The 14,928-nt window shown below is 42.2% G+C and overlaps 1 protein-coding gene across 2 annotated transcripts in view; it reads left to right on the forward strand.

The window, feature by feature from the left end:
• Map3k3 (mitogen-activated protein kinase kinase kinase 3) overlaps positions 1 to 14,928 on the forward strand; it is a 67,645-nt gene that overhangs the window by 39,612 nt on the left and 13,105 nt on the right. For both annotated transcript variants that reach the window (XM_021212155.2, XM_029545924.1), the window contains exon 6: positions 1,166 to 1,286. In XM_021212155.2, the coding sequence (XP_021067814.1) occupies positions 1,166 to 1,286 (121 nt within the window). The remainder of the gene's footprint in view (positions 1 to 1,165; positions 1,287 to 14,928) is intronic.

The following is a 14,928-nucleotide window of genomic DNA, read 5'->3' on the forward strand; positions in this document are numbered from 1 at the left end:
AAAAAAAAAAACCAAACCAAAAAACAACTGAAGGTTAGAGAATACATTCTTTGATACATTTTAAATCCACATTTTGCCAAGATTGAGTCAGTGCCAACTATGTAAAAGGCTTTGCATCTAAGCGGAGGACCTTGGATACTCATCGTATCTCTCTTTCCCTAACTGCAGGGCTGTGGGGCCCCCCTTGCCCTTTTCCCCCAGTATGTGGTTTGGGCTGTTTTTTCCTTTCTGACTCTCAGCAGAGAGCTATTGCACATCGGAGGCTTCAGCAAGAACATTCACTTCCCCTTGGTTCTGACTTCCTGTTCAAGCAAGACAGTTTGTCAAGACAACCCTCCATGTGATAAAGTCTGGCATGGGAAGGCTGGAGAAGGAGGCTGCTTGGCAGCTGAACTTGCCCCTGGAAGCGGGAAACCTTTTTCCTGAAGGACAGGATATAGAGATTGTTTATGTGGTACTTTCCCCCTGTTGGGAGGTAGAAGAGATACAGAGAAGCAAGCAAAAAACTTTAGCCCAAATTGTAGCTCCTATTTTTACTCTTGGTAATGCCTGGTTTTTTGTTTTTTGTTTTTTTCTAATTATGTCCTGGTATCACTTTATCAATTGCACATCCTCAATATTCAGTTTTAAGCTTTCTCAGTGTTAATTTAATTTCTTACCTGGTATCTCGACTGGGCTAGCAGGATTAATGACGAATGCAGGAGGCCAGAGAGGGTGTTGGGTCCTCTGGAACTGGAGTTAGATAGTTTTAAGCTGCCATGTAGGTGCAGGGAGTTGAACCTGGGTCGTCTGTAAAAGCAGCAAGTGCTCTTAACTGCTGAGCCGCCTCTTCATCCTCTCGATAGATGATTTTATGAGAGGGTATTTACAGCTATTTGCTGTTTGACAGATTATTTCATGGGTGTCTGTTCCTCTTCTGCATCTGGGTCATCACCTCTTGAACTGGGGCAGCAGATTTTAGTGCTTATATATCACTGAAGCTGTGAAAATACATCAAGGATAGTGATTTGGCAAGACAAACGAGAATTGAGATTTCCTGAAAAACCTGGTAGCTAATGTATTAAAAGGTGCCTGAGGAGTGTGAGAGTCCTGAGGAAAGACAGAGATCCTTCATATACCTGATTACTTACAAATGTAGCTCACACTTTTGCCTCCTCTCTTACAGACTAGTTCCTCTCCCCACTCTGGAGTGTCCAGGCAGGTTCGGATCAAGCCTTCCCAGTCTGCAGGGGATATAAATACCATCTACCAAGCTCCTGAGCCCAGAAGCAGGCACCTGTCTGTCAGTAAGTCTTTCTTCACTGTCCTTGTAAATTTGATGTGTTCACATTTAAAATATTCAACAACTAAACAGGCATCAAATGCTCACTGACTATCACTATGCAAAGTAGTGCTCTATGTTTTTATTTGGGGTATAGGGGACATGAAATTACCTGGACTCTTGAGGATCTTAGAATATAATAATAGGGGCTGAAGTGATGGCTCAGCGGGTAAGAGCACTGACTGCTCTTCCAAAGGTCCTGAGTTCAAATCCCAGCAACCACATGGTGGCTCACAACCATCTGTAATGCACTCTGATGCCCTCTTCTGGAGTGTCTGAAGACAGCTACGGTCTACTTATATATAATAATAAACCTTTAAAAAAAAGAATAAAATAATAGGATGACATGATTAAATTTGTTTTAAACATCCCTGAGAAAGTGATCTCAGACACTTGTTTGAATGCCTACAGGGACCTGTCAAGTTAGGGGTCAGATCTGCATTTTAGTTGTGACCACAAGCTTCTTGTTTATTCCTAAAAAAATCCTTGTACTTCATGGAAGATGCTGACCAGTCAGCTGAGTTATCCTGAAAACTCAGAGATTAACAGAGTATATACGACTGAATAGCAAAGAAGCTTCTGCTAGACCTCCAGAGGAAAGTGTTCTAAGTCAGGCTTGTGCATTATATAACAGAAACTACAGTGTTCCTCTGGAGACTTCTCAAGGTCTCTCTTAGTTAAGGTCTCTCTTAGAGACTTGCCTTCAGCCCTGTCCTCATGGAGGCATTTTCTCAGTTGAGGTTTCCTCCTCCCAGATGACACTTAGCCTGTGTCAAGTTAACATAAAACTAGCCAGCAAAGGATTTGAGGAGAAAGCCCATTTCTTTCTTTTTTTTTTTTCTTTTTCTTTTTTCTTTTTCTTTTTTTTTTTTTTTTTGAGACAGGGTTTCTCTGTGTAGCCCTGGCTGTCCTGGAACTCACTTTGTAGACCAGGCTAGTCTCGAACTCAGAAATCTGCCTGCCTCTGCCTCCCAAGTGCTGGGATTAAAGGCGTGTGCCACCNTGCCCGGCTTGTAGTCTTTTTTTTTTTTTTTTTTTTTTTTTTTTTTGTTTTTTTTCAAGACAGGGTTTCTCTGTATAGCCCTGGCTGTCCTGGAACTCACTTTGTAGACCAGGCTAGTCTCGAACTCAGAAATCTGCCTGCCTCTGCCTCCCAAGTGCTGGGATTAAAGGCGTGTGCCACCGTGCCCGGCTTGTAGTCTTTTTTTTTTTTTTTTTAAAGATAAGGTCTCACTCTATCTTCTCTGAAACTCAGTATGTGGTTATGCTTGCCCTGGAATTTATAATCCTCTTGCCTTTCTCCCTCAGTGCTGGGATTACAGGCATGAGCTACAACATCAATTGTTTTAGAGATTTTAATGAAGTTCAAAAATTCAATTTGTTAATTAAAGACTCTTTGGGAGCTAATAATTTTAAGATATTAGTTATTGGATGTATTTAGAAACTATAGAAAAGAGACTTTTTCCCCCCAATAAAATACAAATCTTTTATTAAAAGTAAACTCTCAAACATGGGTATGATGTGAATTCAGTACGCAGAAGGCAGAAATAAAAGGAATGCCCAGAGTGTAATAAAGCCAGCCTGCTTCATGTTGTGAGTGACAGATCAGCTAAGCCACATCAGACCCTGTCTCAAAAAAAACAAGCATCTGGGTATGGTGACTCATGCATACCTTTAACCCTAGCTTTAGGAGCAGAGGCAGGTGGATCCCTGTGAGTTTGAGGTCAGCCTCATCTACATAGAATTCTAGGCCAGTCACGGCTTATACAGTGAGACCCTGTCTCAAAACAAATTAACAAAAAGCTATACACACTAACAAAAAAACGAGAAAACTTCTGTAATTCCACAACAAAAATACTTTTTATGTATAATTTAGTAAAAATAGAAACCATAGGGAAGATGAGCATTGTGACACATGCAGACAACATGGAGCCAACCCCGTTTGAAAATGCAAAACAAAACAAAAGCTAATTTGGGTATCATGGCATCATGGGTGTTTAGGGCTTCCTCATCTACATCAGATGTTTAAAGCCAGCCTACACCTTTGAGACCCTGTCTCAAAACATCAAATCCAAAATAAAAAATCATAAAGAAGCAATACCTTTTCAAATCCCATGTGTGTTTTGACACAAAACATTTGGTTTGTGTGTGGTGTGTGGATTTTGTGTGTATGTGTTTGGGTTTGAGTTGTTTTTTAAGCAGTAATACGATTTGAACCTAGAACCTTGGACATGCTAGGCAATTGCTCTACTCACTGAGCCATACTCCCAGCTATAAAATACATCACATCTTCTCAAGAAAAGGAAAACAATACTTAAAACTTATTGGAGAAGAAACTGGATGTTGGAGTGTGTGCTTGTAAAATGCTCATTTTAGAGGCTAGGTATCAGGAATTCAAAGCCACCCTGGGCTATATAGTAAGTTTGAAGCCAGCTTGTACTTTGTAAGAACTTTCCCTCAGGCTGGAGAGATGGCTCTTCCAAAGGTCCTGAATTAAAATCCTAGCAACCACATGATGACTCACAACCACCTGTAATGAGATCTGACCCCCTCTTCTGGTGTGTCTGAAAACAGCTACAGTGTACTTATATATAATAATAAATAAATCTTTGGACTGGAGCGAGCGGGGCTGGAGCAAGCAGAGGTCCTGAGTTCAATTCCCAGCAACCACATGATGGCTCACAACCATCTGTACAGATATCTGCCGCCCTCTTCTGGAGTGTCTGAAGACAGCTACAGTGTACTTAGATATATAAATAAATCTTAAAAACAAACAAAAAAAGAAACAAATGGGCGTGGTGGTGCACGCCTTTAATCCCAGCACCACTTGGGAGGCAGAGGCAAGCGGATTTCTGAGTTCGAGGCCATCCTAGTCTACAGAGTGAGTTCCAGGACAGCCAGGGCTATACAGAGAAACCCTGTCTTGAAAAACCAAAAAAAAAAAAAAGCACTGACTGTTCTTCCAGAGGACTTGAGTTCAATTCACAGCAACTGTTACATGGTGGCTCACAACCATCTGTAATGGGATCTGATGCCCTCTTCTGGTGTGTCTGAAGATAGCGCCAGTGTACTCACATACATAAAGTAAATAAATCTTTTTTTGTTTTGTTTTTCGCCTGCCTCTGCCTCCCAAGTGCTGGGATTAAAAGCGTGTACTACCACGCCTGGCTAATAAATCTTAAAGAACTAAAAAAAAAAAAAAAAANAAAGAAAAGAAAAAGAAAACAAACCAAAAAACAATACTGGAGAAAGTAATAAGACAAGCAGACATGGAGAATGTTGTAATAGCAAAATAGAAAAGAGTGAAAAATAATCACACAGATGATGGATATTGGAAAAGAAATACATAGCAACAACAAACTCATGATTTAAGAAATTTTTTAGACTGTGGATGAATAAATTCTCACAAAATCAACACCATTACAAATCTGAATAAGTGTAAAAAGACCTCTGAGGATTGGAGACTTTTTTTACATTGTTAGGAAACTGGAATGGAACCTATACATTCTGCCCAAGGAGAGCGCACCTTCAAGCATGGTGACAAGCATATGTCAGCCACTCACAAGGTTGAAACAGGATAATTGTGAGTTTGAAGCCAATTTGGGCAAAGTTGGCAACATAGGGTTACCTATTTCTCCTGTTCTTTCACACAGAACCAGCGTTAGTGAGTAGTAGGTGGGCAGGTGTCTCCATCATTCTGGGAGAGAGTGGGGACAGAAGAAGGCTTCCCCAGAGTCTTTGTAGAAACAGACGAAGAAGACCAGGCAGCATCATTCTTTGTAATTGCTGAACACTGACACAGGGCAGTAATTGGGTTTTTCTGCCCCTGAAAATGAACCTGTGATTCCTGTGTGGAGGCAAGGGCTAACTGCTGGGCCACTGAGGTCCTTTACCATGTTGTAGGGAACCGTATATGGAAATCATTTACTTGAGTAGACATATTAAATATGATTTTTATATTGTTTTGTTTTATCTGGAAAATGGGTACCCACATCTCAGCATACCTAGAGCCTGGCTTTTTTTATTCAGTGAGCTGGAATGAACAGGACAGTGAAGCCTGTGGGAAGTCAAGGGTGGTAGGAACACAGATTCTCCCTAGAGTAAAAACTTTTATAGTAATGGTAACATCAGAACTGATGCCCAAAGGAAGAGTTAAGGCTAGCATCCCAGGCATGGGAAAAGCACCTCCTGGGCATCGCTACAGAAGAACATGGAGGGCGGGCTCCACATTCACCATGTGTGCTTGAGGTACTGTGGACTGGGATTCTTAAAAGACAAACCCCAAGCTGGGTGGCGATGATACATGTCTTTAATCCCAGCACTTTGGAGGCAGAGGCAAAGGCAGGTGGAGCTCCCTGGGTAGTCAAGACTACACAGAGAAACTCTGTTTGAAAAAACAAAAGCAACAGCAAAAACCCCAAAGTCTCATCTCATACAGCCCAAGTGCACCTACACATGTGACTGTCCTGCCTGTACCTCCTAAGTGGTGAGATTTTAGGCATGCACGCACGGCCTTACCTTACCAGCTTCATCCATGCCTGTCATCCATGCCTGGCCTAATGTGAGCTGATTTCTACCAGAGTAACATGGAAAGTGCGTTCTATGGAGGAGCTGGACCTAACAAGCTTCTCGGGGAGCCCCATAGGTGTGGAAGAGAGAAGGCTTGAAGTAAGCTATGGAGGATACTCTGTCAGGTCTGGGTGGGCTGATACATTTAGAAGAGGCATAGAGAAGGTCACGAAAGCGTCTCAAGGCCACTTTCTAAGAACCCTTGACTGTACCTAGGGTTGTTTGTTTGTTTGTTTGTTTGTTGTTTTGTTTTGTTTTTTGTTTTTGGTAGTTGGTTGGAAGTCACAGAAAAATGTTGCACCAAATACCCCTCTCCATTAGAATGCTAATCATGATATCTCTTCCACCTAACTGTGTCTTTGTTCATTCATTACCATTACCAAAGAAAGTCTATCATGGGCTAGAAACCTGGACACCAAACAAGACACAGGCTTTGTGCTGTGGATAATGTAGGCCTGTAAAAAAAGTTTGCTTCTCATAATCTGATCAGTGCATAGTTACAAGCTGACTCAGAGGTTGTGTGGTGCTGCATGATATGTAAAAAAGGAGTAGGGCCTGATCTTGGGATCAGGAGAACATCAGGCTGCCACCTAAAGCACATAGGGAAGCTGTGCAAAGATTTGGGGTCAAGGGCTCTGGACAGATGTTTTGTTTGTTGAGAACTAAGGCTGGAAAGGATGTGAACTATTGAAGAGAAGTCCTGGTGTCTGGGGTACTAAGAACCAGGACCAAAAAAAGCAGGCCTTCCCAAAGAGAGGGGACAGGACCCTTAAAATGAGTCATGAAGACTCATTTTAATCCTTGTTGAAAGCAATGAAAAGTCACTAGTTTTTGCTTTGTTTTGTTTTTGGTTTTGGTTTTTGGTTTTTTCGAGACAGGGTTTCTCTGTGTAGCCCTGGCTGTCCTGGAACTCACTTTGTAGACCAGGCTGGCCTCGAACTCAGAAATCTGCCTGCCTCTGCCTCCCGAGTGCAGGGATTAAAGGCGTGCGCCACCACGCCCAGCAAGTCACTAGTTTTTAAGTGATGATGAAAAGATAGGATGACATAGTCAGATTTGCATTGTCAAAGACTGTCTGGCTGAAGTGTGAAGGACAGACTGGACGGGCAAAACCTGGACCCAGGAACCATACATTCCAATGTTGGTGGTCTAGGTGAAAGAAGACTTTGCTTGCATCAGTCTGGTGCCAGAGGTAAAGACAAGGAACAGATGGATTTGAGACATCTAGAGGTAACACTGACAGAATGACTACTGGCATTTCAGTAGTTTTTACAGTGTGGTATGGAGAACCAGGGGAGTTCTTAAGATCCTTTCAGGACTTCTATGAGGGTGAGACTATTTTTATAATCATTCTAAAACTTGGGACTCATCCTATCACAAGCATACATAGAGTTTTCCAGAGGTTAAGTATGTGAAGATCTCCTTCTCCCTCTCCTTCCCACTTTTCCTCCCCCTCCCCTCCCCTCCCTCTTCCCTTCCCTTCTACTCCCCCTCCCCTTCCTCTCCCCTTCCCTTCTACTCCCCCTCCCCTCCCCCTCCCTCTACTTTCCTCCTCCTCTCCCCTCCCCATATGTGTGTGAGAGAGACAGACACAGGATCTCATGTATCCCAGGCTAGCCTCAAACTCATCCTGTAGCAGAGGATGCATCTTACTTAGCCTTCTGATCCTTCTGCCTTTACCTCCCTAGTTCTAGGATTATGGGATTACAGGCATGCACAACCATACCTGGTTTATTTGGAGCTGAGAATAGAACCCAAAACTTTATGCATGCTTGTCTATTACTCTCCCAGCTGAACTACATTTCCAGCTTTATATCTGAATACACCTGAGCTTGGCTACAGAAGTTTTTCAGCAGTTAAGGACTCTGGCTGATCTTCCAAAGGACCTGGGTTCAGTTATCAGTACCCACATGGCAGCTCACAATTACTTATAACTGCAGATGTAGGGGATCCAATGCCCTTTTCTGGTCTCAATGGGAACACAGATGTACATTCAAGCAAAGACCCATATCATAGAAAAAAGGGATTTTTAGAAAAGGAATAGGGGTTTGGAAAGATGGGTCAGTAGTTGAGAGAACTTGTTACTCTAGCAGAGGATTCACATGATCACTCACAAACCATCCATAAACTCCAGTTCCCAGGGATCTGACCCCACCCCTTTCTGGTATCCACAGACACCAGGCATGCCTATAATACATAGGCATAAATGCAGAAAACGCTCATACATATAAAATAAAATAAAATGTAAAAAGAAAATACCCGAGCTTTATTTATAATATTGTTATTACTAGTTGATAGTCATGGTGCTCAGGAAACAATATACCCCAGCATGGTTCTTTGACTTCTAAATATTTTGCATGGAAAGATGTTTGGAGGGTCTCAGAAGCAGTCTGCTTCAGACTTCCTTTGGTCCTGTGTCCTACTCTACTCTTTTCCCGATGCAGGCCATAGAATAACAATCTCTTTTCCTCTGTGGGTCATGGTAAACTAGTCATAAAACCTAGAAATATTACTCTAACCTAAACTCAGCTTTTGTGTAAGAGCTAACTATAAAGAAATTCTCTGGGGGCTGGAGAAATGGCTCAGTGGGTTAAGAACACTGACAACTCTTCCAAAGGTCCTGAGTTCCAATCCCAGCAACCACATGGTGGCTCACAACCATCTGTAAAGGGATCTGACAGCCTCCTCTGGCGTGTCTGAAGACAGCTACAGTGCACTTACATGTAATAATAAATAAATCTTGAAAGAAAGAAAGGAATTCTCTGAACTACTTTGTTGTTGGTCTGAAGGCACTCATCCTAGACCAGGTGCTACACTATACCTTTGAGGGAAGACCCCCATTTATTGAGGTCAAGAAGAATTTCAATAGGCCTTACTGAGTTCCCTCACATCTATTGTATTAGGTATACCCTTTTTGTCTAATCACATTTGCCTGTCACATTGAAGTATAAAAATGGAACATTATTCAGGCCTTTTGCATTTTATGCTGAAGGCTCTTATGTGATGTAAAACAGTAAATGAAAGTTGGTTTCCTCTATTGAGCTTTTTTATTTTTTTGAGTGTATGCCATACCTCTTTGAGGGGGTAGGTAAAGGTGTCATTGTTTCTTCCCTGCAGTTTCACCTGCATACATAAACTCTCAAATGTTTTAAAACTGCAAGAGCTCTAATACCAAAGGCTGGTATGGTAGCTCATATGGCATTGGAGGGAATTTTCAGGTGTCGAGGATAAGAGCTAAATTATTGAATTGTGGAGCTAATGGAATGTCTAACATTTTCATTAAGGCAGTTACTGGAAGAGAATCTGGTTTGGGGTACAGGTGGAAGATATTTTGTCATGTTGAATTTTATTTATTTATTTTTTTAGAATTATTTATTTATTTTACTTATATGAGTACACTGCCGCCGTCTTCAGACACACCAGAAGAGGGTGTCAGATCCCTTTACAGATGGTTGTGAGCCACCATGTGGTTGCTGGGAATTGAGCTCNGGACCTCTGGAAGATCAGTCAGTGCTCTTAACCACTGAGCCATCTCTCCAGCTCCCCCCCACCCCATTTTGTTTTTTGTTTTGTTTTGTTTTTTAAAGATTTATTTAGTTTATTCAGTGTTTTGCTCTATGTATGTCTATTTGAATCAGTGCTACAGACAGTTGTGAGCAGCCATGTGGGTGCTGAGAATAGAACCCAGGTCCTCTAGAAGAGCAGCCAGTGCTCTTAACTGTGGAGCATCTCTCTAACTGCTGTCATGTTGAATTTTAAATGCCTTTGAGACAGTCAGACGCATGGGTCTTGAGGCTGGCGATGTAACTCGGTTGGTAAGTGCATGCCTCATAAACCTGAAACACTGGTTTTGACTTGTAGCACACGGCAAATATGCAGAACTGCAGCTCAGAGAGAAGAAAGTCAAAGCTAGAAGTAGTATAAAGAGTGGGGGGGTGTTGAGGATAAGGGTTACAATTATCCACAAATGTCTAGGTACTTACTATAAGCTGGTCCAGTGTAAAGCTTTCTAGAGGTAAAGGGAAATGGGAAGAGACCAAGAGTCAAAAGCATGAAGGACTAAGAAAAATCCTAGTGGAAAAAATGGAGTCCGTGGAGAAGTCAGAGTTAGTAAGTTTTAGCAATTCAGCCTCCTGCCTGGTTCTCTTAGTCAAACCTGTGAGTAGTTAAAAACTACAACCTGAAGGAGACTCAGCTCCCATCGCAGCATGTGTGCAGCTGGAGAGGTACAGAGTACCCCAGTGCAGTTATAGAAATCTTAACTGAGAAATTTCCTCATACTGGGTTGAAAGTCTGCCTTTTCTCAGTTTACCAATTTATCCTTATAAGGTTGCCTTAAGCAGCTCAGATAACAGAGATGAAGTATTTTTTTTATACGACAGTTCTTGAAATATTTGAAATAGCTACTATGTTAACCTTTTTTATCATAATAAATATACATTGAATTCCATCATTTTCAAGCCAGATAATCTGTTCATGCTAAAAACAACTACAGCAACAAAAACCCAGGCAGGTAGTGAATCATGCCTATATATTCCCACCATTCAGGACTTTAACGTAGTATTATCATTAGTTCTAGTCAAAAGCTACAGTGCAGGGATACTGTCTCAAAAACAACAAAACTCCATGATCATGAATTTACCTCAAAGAATGAATGGCCTTGTGAAGAGATCATTAAGAAGCAGATGGAGTTCCCTATATGAATCTATCCTTTATATCTTTGCCTATGGAAATTAAAGCACTGTTCCTCCATAATTTGCTGGGCAGTGCCCTGAAACTACATAGCCAAATCACAACTAATGTATTTATAGAAGGTACATTCTAATTCCTTTGTCCTAGTGTATCTTAAGAGCCTTTGCCTCTGCTACACTGCCTTCCCTCCCACCCCCAGGACAGGGGGTTGAACCCAAGACTCTAGCTATACTTATTCAGTGCTCTACCTGAGCTATACCTTTCTTGCTTTTCCACTTTAATCCCATGGTTAGAAGGCCAGACTGCAACCCTGAAGATGAGTGGAGGCAATTGGTCTTTTTTTAAAGGTGTTTGGTGAAAGCTAGAGATCTCAGCAAATAATGAGAGGAATAAGATTCTAAAGAGAGGGAAGGCAAATAGGCCATAGATATGTGAGCTGCAGCCGGAGATGCTTTGTGGCATCTAGGACTGTAGTGCTGTGAAAAGGAGAGAAATCTCTACCTCCAAGTAGAGGATGAATTCAGATGAAGAGAAAAAGGGAAAGGCTGGAATCTTACTAAAGCAATAGCTGGTAGCAGAAAGTCAAAACACTGCATAATATAAACTTCCAGTCCTGGGACAAGAAACCATGATAGTTGAGATGGTTTCTGCTAATACACATTGAGAAATAAAATGGCCTCCTTCCTTCACTCCAGAGGTTCTTTTCTCCTCACAGTAAATCCTGTGATACTAGGTAAGATAAAGTGTACGATGATAATACCTGCTTTAAAACTGAAGCATAGGTTGCTGCTGGTGTCGGGCATAGGAAGGTTGAGAAGTATTTTTGCACAGCCTTATCCCCATGTTAGCAGTTCAAGAAATGTTGCTTCCAATTTTCTATTGAAGAAGAAAAAAAAGGATTTGATTACTCTCCTATCTCATCTGTCCCCTAAAAGAGAAAAGGATTTAGAATATCTCTTTGTACTTGCAGTGACCTGCACATTAACACTGACCCAAAGCCCTAGAACTCCCTGTGGAGGCAGCTTCCTGATTGCATCAGCTTCCTGATGAGGGTTCTCTGAGGAGAGTGAGAGGCTGCATTTCAACCCTAAGTCAGAATACAAGCAATTTCTGCTCGGCTTCTCTGGGTTAAAGAAACTAGCAGAATCTGGGACGAATTTTAACAGCTCATGCTTAAACCCTGGACTTCACTTTCCATTTAGAATGCCTCCAGAGGAAGCTCTTCAGATAGGCTTCAGTGATGCTAGCCTAGGCCTCTCGATGTGGCTAGAGCAGCACAGCCGAGTATCATTAAAGGCTGCCCCTCCTGCCCCTTGCCCTCCATCAGTGCCCTCAAAGACTATGGAATCAGTTGTGCTTTGATAGCAGAGCTCTGCACCTTCTGGATCACTCCTGGTCATTGCTAGTAAATATGTGACTGTCAAGTCTTGTAGCTCAGTGTCATCATGGCCTGTCCTTCTCTCACTTGTTCTCAACTGTTGATGTGCCTCTCATTGATTCTCAGTTTTTGAAAAGAAGATAAAAACAAAACTGCAAATTCCCTGGAGCAGTCATGCTGCCTCCTGCTGTTTCCATTTGCTTCCCCTGATAGTCACTGGTCTGGGGAGACTTCCCTTTCCTGCCCCAGGCAGTGGGCCTGTGCACAATAGCCCCTGGCGTGTTGCCCATCCGATAGCAAGGCTGGTTCTCTGTAGGCCACAGTGTGGATTGGAAAAAGTGAAAGTCTCTGGCTGGAAATAAAAGCTCAGAAAAACCTTTGCTCTTACCCCCACCCCCACCCCAGGCCCTCCAGTATCTGCAGCAGCCGCCTTGTGTGCTAGATTGATCCCAACTGCCAAAGCCAGGGGGAATCGGTAAGCAAGTAGGGGACTGCTTTGGACCAATATCAAATATCACCAACAAGAAAGAGGGTTTTTTGTTTTTGTTTTTTCTAACTAATCACTTATAAGAGACTTTTAAATTTTGTTCTAGGTAAAATTATAGTCTCTTCTAATTCTAGAGCATCTTGAGTTCAAATGCTAGAAAAGAACCATTGTAACTTCTTTCAGAAAGAAGAGATTTAATGTAGAATTCTGGATTATAGAACCAGTGAAAGTGAAAGAAGCAGACTCTTATGTTCAGACACACAGGAGGCGGGAATCATCTTAGCATTTCTTTATATAGCACTGCCTGTGCTGGAACTCACTCTGTAGACCAGGCTGACCTTGAATTGACAGATCCACCTGCTTCTACCTCCTGAGTGCAGGGATTAAAGGTGTGCACCTCCACTGCCTGGCATCTTAGCCGATTTTATTGCTCTGTGAGCTCACGGCAGAATATCCCTAAATTTATACTCAGCAGCTTTAGTTTCTATAGAGCTTTAAAATACCTAGATAAATTACCTCCTGCAGGCTGCTGAGATCATCCCAATACCATGGCTCAGATACTGACTGACTTCAGAACTGCTAGCTTTCACTCTGTGATGAAGAGGTTGAGACAGGAAATACACAAAATTCTTTGCCTATTTTCAGTACAATATTAGAGCTTTATGTCAGTCCTCTATGTCCTTGGGTTGATGTTATTGGGCTTCTGGAGTTGCCCCACAAACCACGTGAACACCAATCTCAGTCAGACAAGGATAGTTTATTGAATATACACTCTAGGGGATATAGCTCAGACTTCAGGAGCTGAAAGCTACTACCTGTAACACTTCTTAGGGCCAGCTTATAAAGGCTAAAACTGCAAAACCCACAGTGAGCTCATACACAGGTGCAGGACAGCCAGGGCTACATAGTGAGACCCTCTGGCTGGCAGTTGTGTCTTATGTCTTTAATCCCAGCACACAGGAGGCAGAGACAGGTGGATCTCTTGAGTTCAAGGCCAGCCAGGTCTGCAGAGTGAGTTCCAGGACAGCAGGGCTACACAGAGAAACCCTGTCTCGAAAAATGAAAACAAAAACAAAAACAGCAAAAAACAAAAACAAAAACAAAAAAGACACCGCTGCCTGCCATGTTTTCTTTTAAAGGTGTATTGCATTTTATTGTATGGCTGTGTGGATGTGTGTGCCAGTGCCAGCTGAGGCTAGAAGCATCAGATTCCCCTGGTGTTGAAGCCACAGGCGGTTGTGAGCTACCCAGTAGGGATGCTGGGAATCCAGCTCTAATCCTCTGCAAGAGCAGTGAGGATTCTTAACTGCTGAGCCATTTCTCCAGGCCCAACAATACGTTTTAAATTGTGCTTTACTCTGAGTTTCATGATAAAATCTCAATCACTCTACCTGGAATGTAACGTCGCCTTTGTCCAGTGTGTCCATGATACATTTGCTTCTGTCCACTTGTCACTAAGTGGCTACCCCAGTTATTAGACTGTATTGTATTATTGGTGCTTGCATTCAAGTAACTCATTTTTTACCTAGTGACTTTAAAGAAAAATGATGCTGTTAATTTTATCGAAATACTTTGCTATACGTGTTATAGTTTATTAGTTTAAGATTTTGTTATTTGTTTTGCAGGGAATAGTGTTGGGGATCAAACCCAGGGATTTATTTCACTGAGCCCTAGTGGGGTTTTTGTTTGTTTGTTTGTTTGGTTGGTTTGGTTTTTTATTTATTTTTTTTTCTTTTAAGAATCTTGGTATGTAGCTTATGCTAGTCCTGAGGTCGGTCTCCTTGCTTCTATCCAATTCCTGGGATTATAGGAGTAGACCATTATGACAAGCTAGTTATTAATCTCTTATACATTAAACTTTTGTCATACACACACACACAGAGGGGGGAAGGGAGGCTTGGTTATATTTAGGGTTTCAGGTCTTTCAATCTTGCAGTGTATCTCCGAAATATATGTGTAGAGAATTGAACTGTGTTGATCATTTTCCTAAGTTCTTCCTTGGATAGCAGTTCTTCCTTGGATGGCATTGGTACCCAAAAGGGAAAAAGAGGAAGATGTAACATGTAGTGAGAATTTTGGTTATGTCAATATGTTTTGGGATAGGGGCTGCTCTTTGTCCGTAACCATTAACTATGGTTGTCTCCGGCTGTAGGAAGGGCACAGTTTTGCCAGTGGCAGATAGTTTATGTTTGGAAGTCTGGGTACTCTTGCGAGGGTATAAATGGGAAAGCCCCAGGATAGCCTGGGGTGGCTGCTGCTTCCTCTGCTGCTGCTGGTTTGCGCTGCTGTTGCTTTTGCTATTGCTGTTTTGCTAGATTGCTGGTTGGATAGCCTGATGGCCTCGGAGATTGGATTTGCCCAAGGAATCCAAATCCACCTGCCTCTGCCTCCCGAGTGCTGGGATTAAAGGTGTGCACCACCACGCCAGGCATGATTCATGTTTTGTGTCATGGTTCTTAGTTATATCTGTTCTAGTGCCGC

The sequence above is a fragment of the Mus pahari genome, chromosome 14, assembly GCF_900095145.1.
Source record: "Mus pahari chromosome 14, PAHARI_EIJ_v1.1, whole genome shotgun sequence".
Lineage (NCBI taxonomy): Eukaryota > Metazoa > Chordata > Mammalia > Rodentia > Muridae > Mus > Mus pahari.